A 15,328-nucleotide genomic window follows, 5' to 3' on the forward strand; every position below is an offset into this window, starting at 1 on the left:
CAAACAATTCAGTATTGCAGGCAATGGGGTAAATTGAGTGACAGTAGGACCATCAATCAAAAGACCGTCACTGTGGGGAGAAGAAAATACTTAAGTGATAGTCAATCTAGAATACACAGTGATGGTCAATATAGAATACACAGCAGTAACCTGTGTCACCATCAAACAATTAAATATTGGAGGCAATGGGGGAAATCGGGTGACGCGCATGACCAAATATCAAACACCTTCACGTCCAGGGGTAAAAGCACGCTGGCTTTTGCAAGTTGTGTTCAAACGTGCACTTGGGGTTGGATTTGGTTTCTACTCTTTCAGAGCAGACGTCTTTGGGGTCCCAGGACTCGAGTGTCACAGCCAGGTCTCTATTGCCTTGCCCAGGGATGCTGGAGCAGGGACACGTGGAAATGCCCATCAACAGGTGTGGGTGTGCCAAAGATGCACCTTGGTCGGTCCGTCATGGAACGGCGGTCGTGCAAAGACGGTTTCCTACACACAGTTGACCCCACCAAACAGGAGATGCAAAATCACAGGAGTGGGGTCGTTTCCGACGTCTGTCGCAAGTGCTGTGGATTTCCCTAATGTTGGAGTGAAGGCTGAATGAGTTGGTGGCTGGACCGGCTACCAACAGACCTTGACTGCGGCAAATGGAGTTGAAAGGGACCTCACAGGCTGGAGTTTTTGGGAGTGAGGTAGGGGCTCAGAACGTCTCTGAGAGCCAGCTACTACTCTTGGAGTGCTCTTGCCACTTCGCTGTAGGGCGCCACCTCGACGGACCCAGCAGCGACCACTTTTTTGCTGCTTTGGACTTGGCCTGCGACGTGCAGGAGACTGGTTCCACCAATCCAAAGGAGTTCCTGGTTCTTTGTTAAAAGGCAGGCCTCTCTGATTCTTGGAGTAAAGTTGCAGGGGGAGTCGGCTTTGGTGCAGGAGTCTGAGACAACACGCAGGCAGTAGGTTTGGCGCCAGGTCAGTCACACGTCCTCTTCTCCTTGCGGCTCTTTGGTGTCCTCCTTCTTTTTTTTCTTCTGACGGCTGACCAGTGCTAAAGTGCATGTCCTTTTCCTCTAAACATGGAAACATTGGTATATACACAATTGACATATTTAGTTTACTTGTAAGCCCATTGTAAAGTGGTATACCATATACCCAGGGCCTGTAACTTAAATGCTATTAGTGGACACTGATTGTGCCACCCACACAAATAACCTTTCAAACCTTTCTCATGCCTGCAATTGCAGGGTCTGTGTGTGCAGTCTACTGCCACATTGACTTGACATTAAAAACTACTTGCCAAGCCTAAAATTCCCCTTTTATTACACATGTCACCCCTAAAATAGGCCCCAGGTACCTCATAGGGCAGGGTGCTGTGTAATTAAAAGGTAGGACTTGTTCTGTTAAGTTTGCATGTCCTGGTAACGACAGACACCCAAATTCATTTTTTACCACTGTGAGGCCTACTCCTATCATAGGTTAGCATTGGGAATTCCTTAATACACTTTTAAGCTGTAATTCCTGATTAGAAAACAGTGGCTCCATCATGTTTCATATCTCTGGAATGGTAATGATAAACCATATTTACTGGTAAGACTGGATTTAACATTGCTGTTTTAGAAATGCTACAAAGTTACAATTTTTCTGCTCTTACTGCTCTGTGTGACTTGTAGCATGTCTTCTATACACGTCTGAGGTGGGTGACATCTACACTTTGTTCATTCCCTCTAGACAGTCACAAACTCAGGAAGGGTGGTTGTGACAGGGAACACATCTGCATTAATCTGCATTCTGATAGCTCTTCCTGGGCAGGAAGAGATGGGAGAGCTGACACTTACACCTGAATAGGCAGTGTCCTGCTTCCCACACAAAGGGATGACTACCCCCTACTGATAGTCTGGAGCCAGAGCTGGAAAGAAAGGGGAACCTATGCACTAACAGGGCCTACTCTGAAGTCATCCCGACTTCAAAGACACAACTCAGAATAAGTATTGGGCCTCTGACCCTACCAAGACAGGACACTTCTGGACCTACAACTGGACTCTGTCAGAAGAACTGCTGTGCTGCATCAAGGACTGACACTCTGCTGGACTGCTGACCTGGAAGGCTTGCTTTATAGCTGTGCTGCCCTGCTGCTCTCTGTCCTTGCTAAGGAGAGCTGAACTCTGCCTTGCAACTGAAGTGATCTCCAGGGGCTTGTTGGCTTGCCTCCTGTTGCTTGAGATTCAGGGATATCAAAGTCTCTACCCCTGCTCCTGTGCCTGGTTCACTGGAAGTGGACCCAGACACTTTTACAAGCGAAATCTAAGCATCTCCAGTCTTCCAGTAGCAGAACCGGGGCATCGACCCTGTTGCAGGAGTAGAAACCGGCACATCGCACTCGGGGACTACTGCATCGCGTCTGAAACAACGGCTTCGGAACCAACGCATCACCACCACTGCATGAAAAAGATCAATGCATCGCCCCTCCAGCATTGATTAACCCAGCGCATCATCTTCGGAACCGCCACACTCAGGACCAGTTCTTTGCTCATCAGACCCAACGCATCGCCACTACAGCGTGAAGAAAATTGGCGCATCACCTAGATTGAAGGCCTGACATTGACGCATTGCTTGTCTGCACCCCGCATCTCACTGCTTGCGACCAGGATTAAGGGACACTGTTCACTGGGCCTTCGTGGCTCTTTTCCCCAGCCTAAGCTCCATCGCAGTTGGCTTGAACTGTTGACTTTGCCCTGGTCCAACGCTACCAGCACTAGAACTTTTTATATTCTTTAAAAATTCATAACTCATCTTCTTCTTATTGGATTTTTGTTGTTTTGGTCTTGAAGTATTTATAAAATCATAATCTATTTTTTATAAACCTGTGTGGTGACTTTTTATGGTGCTTTCATTGTGTTACTCTGTGTGTTTTGCACAAATACTTTAATCATTGACTCTTCAGATAAGCTGACTGCTATATGCCAAGCTACCAGAGTGTGAGCACAGGTAAACTCCAAGTGTGTGTCTGACTTATCCTGACTAGGATTGTGATTCCTGCTTGTACAGAGTGCTTATTCTGACAACCAGAAACCCAATTTCTAACATCCCTCTTATCTAAAATAATAGTGTTATTTAGGGTTGTGGAGAGTGTGCAGACAGGGACAAATTGAGAGGTATTTGAACAGTCAAGAGCAATTAGTGAACATAAGCCTGGTAAAGAGGTCATCTGAACATCTAGGTGGTGGATGGGGCAGCAGTGCTACTGACACTATGATGTGCTTAAGGCTCTTGTATTCGCTGCTTTTGAAAAATCAAGAAAGAGCATGAATATTTAAGCAGACATACTGGCAAATAAAATTAAATATATATACTTACCATTATAATGTCAATATTTAGGACTATGATATTTTTGATCATGATGTTTTGATTTGTTCATACATCACTTTACCATCTTGTGGTATTTTGTTCATGGCTTCTTTCTCTCCTTCACCAGTCATGTTTCTCAGATACTTCATAGTCTTATTATCTTTTTTTTCATCTATTGCAAGTATGAAATCTTCAAAAGTCTCTATCTATACAGTCCATCTATTGCCAATATTATTGTTTTGGCAGTATCAAACGCAGATGGCGATTTTAAGAATGTAGCAGCCGTATATACCCATTCTTTTCTGCTTCGCCTTCTATGCAACGTTCAATTTGTAGCAGTCTTTCTAACCATTTTTCTTCAGTATAAAGGACAACTTTTATAGTTTGACGGCAATTCTACAGGAACTCATTTTTTCAGGTTTTCCATGGGTTTGAACCCACTTAAAGGATTTGTCAAACCATGTGTCACTTATATTTTTGAATTATCTGGCTGGCAGGGGTTTGTTCCTGCCCTGCTGAGAATCATATGGCTAAACAGTGAAAGGTCTTTTTATTTCCCTTTTGCCCAATTATGTCTGTGGTTACATGTTGTGTGTCAACACTAGGTCGAGCAAGTGACCAGCTGTGTGAATTGGGCCACTGACTGGCTGGAGGCCAAGGAAGGCTTTCATCTTTCCAGCAAGGTCTGTCACATGTTTTATGTCGGGTTTTACACACCCACATGTTGATGTCACCTTTAATCAAGATTTACTTGGCTCAGTTGTGCAGGGAAATGACCAGCATGTACCTTTTACAGGCTCTCTCTCGCAGCAATAGGACATAGCAGGCTTTGCAGCACAGCACTGACGTTGTATTAGGAGACTCCTAAAAGTTCACAAAGTTCGGAAAAGGAAACCTTGGGGTTAAAATTATGAGATCAGGGCTTTTCCGGGATATAAATGTGTACACGTCAGCGGGATTTGATGGAATGCTTGGTTTTCAGAAGCCTCGAGGTGTGTAAGTTCAAAGTCCCACGAGGGTAGAGGGCCTCTGAATCAGTGTTCACATGTAAGCCCCGCTGCTGCACCCTAAAACACACATGCTTTGTTTATTTTATCATTGGAAAGCTTGCTTTCTTTGTTCCCACTGATATGCAAGGTATGCTAACCATTGCTGCATACTAAAGTCAACTTTTGCTACAATCTAAGCCTGTTCAAAATCTCTTGACAGCTCCAATATCTGGGCCACGAATTATTAAACTCTTTATTTGCACTGTATGTTTTACTGCTGATCCACACAATAATGAGTAACTCTTACACGAGCACAGCATGGTAACATAATGGAATGCTGCATTTGCACCATGAGACACACTTTGTTTTTTTTAAATGTATTTTATGTTTTGTATGCATTCAACACCGTGAGACATTAGGGCACTTTGCTGGAAAAAATGTAATAGTAATAAGAGCATCATAAACATAAATGTATTGCATACTATTTACATTTTACATGTATTGTATAATACTCATAATATCTGTATTGTTCAACACACGTATAAGAGTTATATGGTATGATACTAATTGGATTGTATAAATAATATCGAATATCTGCGGGGGGGGTGGTAGGATCATGGTCGCACCAAGCCTCTCCACATTGCTCTAATTTGATCACAGCCTACAGACGCCCATCACACTGATCTATACTGCCATCAGAACCGGTTCAAGGGTAAGGCAATACTAAGCAGTATCAGTGAGTACCAGCTGAGAAAGGGATGTTGGGCAAGTTTATGTTATATGTATTTACCAATAGTACCGTTGTAGGCAAAAGGGTTGGAAAATGGCGAGAGTGGCATTTGATCGGCCCTTCCGCAGGGGCAGCTCCTCCGTAATGGCAGTGGAGTATCGGCCCACTCGTCAGAGTCAGTCACAGAAAAATAAGATAATAATGAAACAATATATTATTATTTTTCTGAGACTGGCTCTGGCATGCGTGCAGGGCGGGGGCTGTCCATGACATGCAAGTAGTGGGCCCTTAGAAGTGCGCATGTAAGTTGGGCCGACCGTCTTAGACCAGCCAAACAGACATGCGCACTTCTGTTTCTCCAACCCAGCTTAGAGAAAAGCCACAGGATACAAGGCAGTGTCTGAATGGCAGAGCAGGACACTCAGACCAATCCTGGCGCTGCTCTCATAGCATGAGAGCAGTGCCTGGATTAGCTGGGCAGTCTGTGCCTTCCTAGAGACAGCTGGGAGAGCACAGAGGCTACTGTCAACGTCGGAGGCAGCATTGAAAGGTAAGTTTTTAAAAATGATTATTTTCCCGTCTGTTCCCCATCCGTTCCCTGTCCCTCCCCCGTCCGCCCCCGCTCCCCCACCTTCGTGTTGTAGCGGCTGCCACTGCCCTTCTGCCGACTGTGTTTCTGCAGCTAGAATTATTTTAATTTATTCTGAGTATTTATAAAGCATGGACCTGGAGAATGGAGAGCTCTGCATAGTCATTAAAGCATATTCTGGAAGATAGAGAGAGACAATGCAGCTCTTTCAAGGTAGGGAAATAGTCTCTTGGAGCCTCTGGGTGATAAATAACTGAGCCGCAGCATCCATGAGGAGTCAGGATGACCAGTAAGTAGAGTATGAACTCTATCGTTGTGTGCCAAGATGAGAGTCTGGTCTGTGGACCAGGCGTTCTTGGCTTTGAGGAAACACTTCGGGGCATATCAACAAGGGCGTTATCTCTACTTTTTCGGCTTTAAAAGCCAAAAAAGGAGAGAAAAAACTAGCGCCCTATCAACAACAGGGTGCTAACATGCAAATTTGCATGTTAGCACCCTTTTACTCTACGCTTCCCCTTGCATCTCTAATGAGATGCAAAGGGGGCGTTCCAGAGTAAAATAATAGGAGAAATGTCGCTAAGCGACATTCCTCCTATTATCAAGAATGTCGCTAACCCTGTTAGAGACAAAAAAAGCAGCGCTAACCGCGGTTAACGCTGCTTTTTTACGTCTGGTATTTTTCTGACTTAGCCATGATATCCTATGGAAGGAGGATATCATGGCTAAGTTTGCCTGTCCCTATCAACAAGGTAACGTGAGATTATCGCTGGGTTTCCAGCGATAATCTCACGTTAGCCTGTTAGCGTGAGGATTTTTATCGCTATTGAGATAAGCGTTGCTAATAGCACGCTATCTCAGCGATAAAAATTCACGCTAGCCGGCGATAATTATCCTAGCGCTAAGTGCGCTTAGAGATAATTATCGCCGGTTGTTGTTGATATGCCCCTCTATTTTCTGCAATTGAGTAAGCAGGAACCAAGCTAGTTTATTTTATTTTTTTCTTGATTTGATTCTTGATAAAGGGGGTAGTCTCTTAGACTTGGCACATGGGAAACAAACTTTCACAGTTGTTACCAGTTCCAGCTGAACCTAGGTTTGTAGTGATGGCAAATCATTTGCATGTGCCTGCTTAATTGGTGAAAGTGAGCTCAGTCAATGCCCCCTAGGGCACTATCCACCGGTATAGATTCTGGAGAGACCACTGACAGAATGGGCAACGCAATTCAACATCCATGTTATCCTGTAGGGGAGGGTTGGATACACATAGAAGGGGTGTTTTTAGAATGTGTTGTGTCCCTTCCGGCCCCTGTGATGTGCACAGAGCTCAAAATCTGCCTACTCTCCTCAGAGCTGTACTTACTTACTAAAAAGCAAATAAATTCTCAAAGCAATCAGACTTACCCATGGCACCATCGCATCCACCCAGCTCATTCATAAATACAGTGTCTGTAAATTATGCTTAAATACTACTTACTTTGTATCTCACCATGTAGAGGGCATCTGTTATTCTGTTCAGGTTGGTATGTTCGCCTCCTGTCTGCAAGACAACCAATGGCGCATCAGTGGGTGGTGCAATCTAAGTGCCTGTTCTTCATCGTCTCTAGGACCTGCACTCTGGAGCATAAATCCCTAATCCCTGACCTCTCCTGCATTCGTTAGTATGTTGTACCTTCACTTCACAGACTGCCCACTCTTGTCTTAGGCATGAAACAAACTCATAAATCCTACTCACATCCAAGAAGATTCCAATCACAACCAAGCCATCGGGAGCTCCCGCAGCCTCAGCAAACGTTGAGTATTTCTGGGCGTTCCAATGAACCAGGTGAAGCTGTGTATGGGATCAAAAAGAACAGCGGCAGAAGGTCAAAGACTGTAGAATTGAAGCATCACATTTACAGGCAGAGTCTAGTCAGAGATTTGCAATGACCGTCACCATTTTCAGGTGAAATCAATTTTAAAACCACGGTGAAGCTACTTCCAATATAATCCCTGCACATCTGTCTCCCTTTTCAATTTATATAATCTTGGAATTCTGCAGCACTTACTGGTTATATGTGAAATATCTACCACTGTGCACACAACAACACTTTCCATTGCGACATGCTGCACACTAATATCTACCTGTTCAATCAATCAAGCAATCAACTTAGATTTATAGTGCCCAGCTAATCAACTGTGAGGGTATCCAGGTGCTAGGTAATTGCTGGGATCAGCCGAAAAGCCAGGTCTTGAGTCCCTTTCTGAATTTCGGGAGAGATGATGCTGTTCAAAGGTGAAGGGAAAGGTCATTCCAAGACTGGGCGATGAGGTAGCAGAAAAATCGTCCTCCACTGTAGCTTCGGCGGATGCAGGAAGTGCATGCGTGGGCGGCTGAGGGCAGGTGTCTGGAGTATTGGCGGAAGTTTAGGCAGTGGTTGATGTATGCTGGTCCTAGGTCATGGAGGGCCTTGTAGGCGTGGGTCAGTATCTTGAATTGGCATCTTCTCTAGATGGGGAGCCAGTGGAGGTTCCTGAGATATGGGGTGAGCTGGGTCTGTTTGGGGAGGTTGTGGATGAGTCTCAGGTTCTGTATTTCCTGGGCTATCTTCAGGAGTTAGGTGGTGATTCTTGCGGAAAGTGCGTTGCCATAGTCCAGCCAGCTGCTGACTAGGGCTTGAGTGACGGTTTCCCTGGTGCTGATGGAGAGCCACCTGAAGATCTTTCGGAGAATGCAGAGGGTATGGAAGAAGGTGGACAAGACTGAGTTGATCTAGTTTTTCATGGTAAGTTTCCTGTCCAGGATGATACCAAGGTTGCGGGCATGGTCTGTCAGAGTGGGTGTGGGTCCGAGTTTGAAGGGCAACCAGGTGTCGTTCCACGGGAAAGTGTTGTTCCAGAAGATCAGCACTTCTATCTTGTCCATGTTGAACTTCAGGCAGTTGGTCTTCATCCAGTCGGCGACACTCGTCATGCAGTTGTGGAAGTTGGAGCTAGTGGTGGAGGGGTTTTCTGAAAGTGAAAGGATGAGATGGGTGTCGTCTGCATAGGATATGATGTTGAGGCCATGGTTTCTGATAATATTAGCCAGGGGCATCATGAATGTGTTAAACAGAGTGGGCCTGAGGGATGAACCTTGAGGGACGCTGCAGATGGTGCTCTTGGGTTCTGAAGTGGAGGGTGGCAAGCAGATTATCTGGGTTCGTCCTATGAGGAAGGATGTGCTCCATATGAGGGCATCTCCCTGGATCCCTGTGTGGTGGAGTCTCTTGATGAGTGTGTTGTGGGATATGGTATTGAACGATGCTTAAAGGGCGAAGGGGATCAGGGCTGCTGTTTCCCCCCCAGTCGAGAACGGTACTGATGTCATCGTTGGCAGCAATCAGAGCAGTCTTGGTGCTGTGATTGGTGCAGAATCTGGATTGGGAGGTGTCCAGCAGGATATTTCTCTCCATGTGTTCGGTGAGTTGGCAGTTGATAGCCTTCTCAAGGAATGTGGCGGGGAAGGGGAGCAGAAAGATGAAGCAATAGTTCCTGAGTTCATTGGGATTGCCAGAGGACTTCTTGAGGAGGGGTTCTGACCTCTGCATGTTTCCATGTTAAGGCGGCCATGGTGATGGATGCGTTAAGAATCCAGGTGAGTTTGCAGCTGATTTCCTTGCTCCCTGGATTGAAGAAGTAGTGGGGGCAGGGGTCCGTGGGTGCTCAGAAGTGGATGGAGTTCATGATGGCTGTGGTGCTGTGTGTGGAAAGCTGTTCTCATGCGTTGTGTGGGTGGTTGAGAGTGGTGTTCATCAGTGTGAGGAGGTTGTAGATGTTAGTGGTTTGGGATTCAAAGTTTACTGTAGATGGTGGATATCTTGTTGTGGAAATAGTCCGCCAGGTGTCGCAGAGTTCCTGGGAAGGGGAGATCATGTTCTCAATGACTGATGGCCAGGAGAACTCTCTGGTGATGCTGAAGAGTACCATGCTGTGGCTGGAGCTTTCTTTGATGCAGTCTGCCAGGGTGCCTCTTTTCATGTCTTTTAAGAGTTGGTGTCTTTTGTTGAGGGCTAATTTGAAGGTGGCTCGGTCTGTGGGATCTCTGCTGGTGTGCCATCTTCTTTCTAGCGATTTGCAGTTGTGTTTCATTGTCCTGAGTTCTGGTGTATACCAACTAGCTTGTTTGGTGGATCTGCTGCTCTTGGCTGGCTTGATGGGGGCGACTCTGTCGGTGCATTTGATGATCCAGGTCGCAAGTGAAAAGGCAGTGGCGGCAGGCAAAGGATCATACCGTTGATCGAGGAGATGCGATGCAGCCGTTGTTGTTGCGCCTCTGTGGTCCAGGGTTTGGAGCTCAGTGGCCGAGTATCTGTGGGTGGCAGGAGGGTCAGGGTTCCTGGCGTTTCAGGCGCGTTCCAGGCACAGATGGGTGCAAATGGACTTGCCCTTAGTGCGCCTTCCACACGCCAGCGGTGCAACTGCTGCACGGTCGCGATACAACCTCCATTAAGTATATTGTACAGACCTCCTAACATACATTTCAAATGTCCCTGATACACCATGTAGTCAGCAAACACTGGAATACAACAGGAACTGCTGGCAAGAAACACCACAAACATATAAGGCCATCATCTCGACAACAGGCTTGCTTCTGGACCCAGTTGATGCCTAAGCAATTTGTAAAGTTCTCCATCCTTAAACCTTAAACACAAAAATCGTATTCCACAGCCTAATGAGTAACACAATCTGAAGCCACTGTTGGGTGATTAGAAGCATTTTATAAATAATAAATACATATTTGAAAATAAAAGTATGCCTCACAACTGAGATCATGACCAGAACTCAATATTTGTAATACATCACCACAAGATGAAGATTCCAGTTGCGTTACAGAAAGTGTGGGTGAAGGGTAGAGGACAACTTTATGGCACCAGCACATTGGCATTTTCGAGGGGGGTGCTGATCTGAGTGGCTCGCCGAATCCCATTTATACAAGACAGACATCCAATAGATCCTGATGGCGGGTATATGGTGGTGAAGGGCCGGCTAGACAGAGCCCCCCTGGCCTTGGTGCCGATTTATGTCTCTAATGCTAAATAAACTGCATTCCAAACACAGATTGACTCCAGCACTGTTCCCCGACCCTCAGGTCTGAGGGGGGGGGATGACTTCAGTTACACCCCAGAGGGGCTAAGGGATAGCCCCAGCCCCCCGGCACTGGGAGCCCTCTGTCATAAAGTGACACAGTGCTTCCAACAATGGATGGATAGTAGGAGGGTGCATGACATAGGGCAACAACAAAACCTGAGTCCAGAGAATATTCCTATTATTCCCCAGTGTATGACATCCATAACAGGCTGGTCTCATTCCTTTGCAGTGATACCCTGCCCTGGCCCAGCAGGTGGTGGGGTTGGAATACCTGGCACGCACTCTATTGGATCACTGTCCATTGCAAATAACCCTTGGATGGAGTAGAATTTGCCTCAACATCTCAATTTGGCGCCTCCGCACAGAGGCCTTACAAGACATGCCGTTCCGAGAGATCATAGCAACACATTTAGCCCAGTATTTCGAGCTAAGCACAGGCTCAATCTCGACCAGAGCTGCTGAGTGGGAGGCCAACAAGGTAGTAATATGCATCAATTGCATTGCTACTACATGTGGGCATAGACAGACTTTACATAGGGAACTACTTGACTTGAAAAAATCCATACGTCAACTTGAGACCGAAATGCCATTGTATCCGGACAAGGTAGGTCTACTCTGACACATCAGAAAGGAATACACAGCCCTAGAGGCGCAATTGGGGAAATTGTATTATAAACACAATCCACTGTTCCGCTAGACACAATGCAATTACTTACACCAGACAAACCTCTCACCGAGACGTATCCATCGGGCGGCATCAGAATCGCCCAGGTGTGGAAAATCTGATGTGCTTTTTTTTCACATGGTATGGGACTGTCCGATAATACAGCCGGCCTGAGGAGACTTTGAGGAACTCACCTCAGCCTTAGTCTACCACACAATACCATGGAGCCCTGAGTCCTGTCTTCTGAGCCTTCACTCCAGAACTAAAAATTGATACTTGTATAGCGCACTACTCACCCACAAGGGTCTCAAGGTGCTTGTACGAATACCGCTGTGGAACCCATCCTGGCTTTCCCTGTGAGGCGTCCACTCCTGGGCACCCCCAAGGTGGAGGCCAGGCATCCTTTAGCGTTGTGGGGGCCGTTGTGGAGATTAAGCAAGCTATTGCCCAGAGTTGCAGAGTGGGACTCCATGATTGGAATAGGCACCGAGGCGAGAATTATCAGGTCCGTGGAATTTTGAGCCCAAGACCCGCCGGGGCAGGGAATTGAACCCTGGTCACGGGCCAGACCTCTGCATCAGGGTCTGCCGCTCTAACCATTGAGCCACACTTCTCCAGATACCTACACATATTCATAAACCTTGCTTTTGCGCTCTTCAAACGACAAATAGGGATGTCCTGGAAGTCTTGCGCACCCCCGACATGAAGGGTTGGCTCACTACCCCTACTGAAGTTGGCGAATGCCGAACTAGACACCATGGCCCAAATACAAATCCTGGGTGGTTGGGGAGCGGGGACGGTGATCTGGGACACATACATCAGGAAATTGGAAGCTCAAAACGACATAAGACCACCTTGACCCTCCCTATATCACTGGGTGCAGCACGTGTGTCGTTAATCCCAAATACCCACACGCACACACACCACAATCTGGGGAGGACCCAGCCCACCTTCCCCTCATAGGACCCACAGGCACTCACAATAACAAAGCACTCACCTACGGAGCACACTGCACCCATCAAGCGCAATCCCGTGAAGAAACACATTGACCAGGTCACATACACCAAACCTACCCATCACAATATGTATCTCTGTGATTCTCTCACAGGACTCAGTGTCCCTCCTTCTCAGTGACCCTCTGAAGGTAGCAAAAGATGTCCTACAGCTGAATCTCATCGAAACTCCTCTGAGACTCTCCTGGTTCAGTTCACTCTATTGTATTTGTTCGTGATGTACTGCATGACTCCATGTAGTTCTACATGTTCATGACCTGCTTAGGTTACACCTGCTGATTTGCCATAGCTTAAATAAATGACGTCTATGGCGTAGCCCTGCAGTGTGCATTAGATGGCTCCCCAATAAGGTTCTGCATGTCCAATTTTTTAAGTTTTTGTCTCTTTTAGTCTATAAGTGTCCTTTCACTCGTATGTTGCTGTTACATTTGGAAAAGCAATTAAAAAAATGCAAAAAAAGATGAAGAATCCGGTCTACTTCGGTGAGCCCAGAACCAGGTTGAAAGTATCCAGACTGCTAAAAGCACAAGGACAAAATGGGTGCTGGGCAAATATCAATAACATAATATACTACAACAGGGTCTTTAACTGGTCAGTTACCCAACGTGGCCCACACTTCTCTTTAGCTACCCATTCCCTAGTGATGTCCTACATCTCAGCCAAAGAGAAATGTCTTTAACTGACTAGTCGCTTTGGTGAGACTGAGACGTACCGGTTAATTGGTCAACTTCAGGAAGATATTGATAACCTGTAAACATGCTCTATTACTTACCGGTAATCTTCATTACTCCAGGTCCCGCTGTCCTCGTCCTATTCATTACAAAGTGGAGATAACCATCTCCAGACAGAAAAAAACAAGAGGAATGCTGGAACCCTAATACTGCCCCTCCCACCGGGAGTACATAAGCAGTACTTACCCAGCATCCCGCCTGTACAACCAAGCCCAAACAGGAAGGTCGGCCGCCTGGGAGGGAGGGAGGGGTGTATGAATGGGACGAGGACAACGGGACCCAGAGTAATGAAGATTACCGGTAAGTAATAGAGCATTACCCCCAGGTCCCTTATGTCCTCGTCACATTCATTACAAAGTGGAGAATACCAAAGCAGAAAACCGGCCTTCCAAACCCACAAGCACACCCAGGAAACCACAACAAAAGCAGCAACCCAAGGGAGCACCGAGGAGGAGGGAAAGGGGGACCGCAGGAAACAACTGGCCCGCAACCCAGAACAGGACAGCAGGGACCAAACAAGAACCGGAGACAACCAAGAAAAAAACAGAATGCCAGGGCCCCAACAAGGAGGCCCCCAACCAGAGAAACCGGAGACAGGGCAACCAGGACCAAGACCCAAAGGACACGGCCAAGAAACCCACCGGACAAGGCCGCCCAGCCCAGAACCACAGGAAGGCACACAGGACCCGGCAGCCACACAGACAAACCGCGGCCGCCCCGAAGAAGGCCAAAGAAAGAAGCCAAGACCGGCCAACTGAGCGCATACACAAGCACCCAGGCCAACAAGGAAGGAGGAAAGCACAGGCCAGAAACCAGCCCACCCCACCAAACCGAACGAACCGGCCCCAGAGAGCCCCATGGAGAAACCCAACCAAACCCCGCTGAGGAGGCCCAGGAAAGAAAAACCAGCACCCCCAGGGCCACCAAACGACAACCACCAAGCACCCAGCCCAGAGGGAGGAGCCCCAGCAAGAGCCCAGGGGCCGAACAGGAGCGAGACCCCAACCAACCCGGGAAAGGACAGGGAGGGAGACAGAGACCCGAAACCCCAGGAGGCCAAAAACCCCACAGGGAAGGAGGTCACAAACCAAACCAGGAAGGCCACCAAACCCAGAACAGAAGGGGCAGAGAAGGTCAACGCAAAGACCACAGGCCAGTGATACCCCCAGAACGAACCAGCCGAAAGTCGACCACCAACGGGGAGGCCAACAAAGACCGGAAACCAACAACAAACAAGCCCAGCAAGGGCGGGGAAAGGGCCACCGGCCACAACGCCCGAAAATTCCCAACCCCAAAAGGGAGGGAAAAACAAGGCAGTCCAGGGTAACTGGGAACCCCTGGCAGCCCCCACACCAGGAAACAACCAGGCACGAACCCACCGAACCACAGAAGACAGAAAAAAACAGGTGCCAACAGGGCTGAGGACCGCACAGGCACCCCACACCCAGGCCAAGCACGCAGCAAGGGCAGGAGCAGCGGAAGATAATGGCCCCAGGGTGCACAGCACCCAGACCAGAAGCCCACAAGACCGATCCCAGCAACGCCGGAGAGGAGCCAAGAAAACAGCACAAACCAGGGCAACAAATGCAAAAGGAACCAGGAAGCCAGGACTGGAGGCAAGCATCCAGCCAATGCAGGAGGACCCCCAGGCCCAACCAACCCCCGGAAGGAGCCCACGCAGCGCCCAGGCCAAAGCAAAAGGCAGGGAGGAACAGAGACCCTCAGCAAACCACCGCCGGACCACACAAAAGGCCGGAAAAGAAGCAGAGGAAACCGTCAAAGCGGAAACCGGAGGAAGCAGAGAAGGCAGAGGGCCAAGCAGCAGCAAAACCCCAGACAACCCCCAGCCAATTGGCGTTTTCTCTAAAAAGATCTCCGCTAAAGTGACCCTTCGGGGGACCCGTAGGGCATTGCAGCGCCGGCCCAACCAGGAGCAAAACACCAGATGATGAAGCATAACACCTCCCGGGGAGTGTGAGGGCAACAAGAGAAATTAAGCTCTGCTTCCCCTCCCAACCTGTGCGTCTCATATAGCCTAGTGCACTCCTTATATACGTGTCTCCACGTTTCTTTTCCTGTATTTTACTGGAACAGTGTCTCCTGGGAACCAGACAAGACCAGAACCCTCCAGGGAGCAAACGCACCCAGAGCACAGACAGACCCCCAA

General features: G+C 47.8%; 1 protein-coding gene across 1 annotated transcript in view; it reads right to left on the bottom strand.

Annotated features, from left to right (window-relative positions):
• The window catches only part of CA7 (carbonic anhydrase 7), a 162,988-nt gene that overhangs the window by 41,711 nt on the left and 105,949 nt on the right, over positions 1-15,328 (bottom strand). Inside the window, exons 4-5 of the mRNA XM_085639495.1 lie at positions 7,380-7,475; positions 7,122-7,184 (exon numbers count right to left, since the gene is read on the bottom strand). Of these exons, the coding sequence (XP_085495621.1) occupies positions 7,122-7,184; positions 7,380-7,475 (159 nt within the window). The remainder of the gene's footprint in view (positions 1-7,121; positions 7,185-7,379; positions 7,476-15,328) is intronic.

The sequence above is a fragment of the Triturus cristatus genome, chromosome 12 (assembly GCF_964204655.1).
Source record: "Triturus cristatus chromosome 12, aTriCri1.1, whole genome shotgun sequence".
In the NCBI taxonomy this organism is placed as follows: Eukaryota; Metazoa; Chordata; class Amphibia; order Caudata; family Salamandridae; genus Triturus; species Triturus cristatus.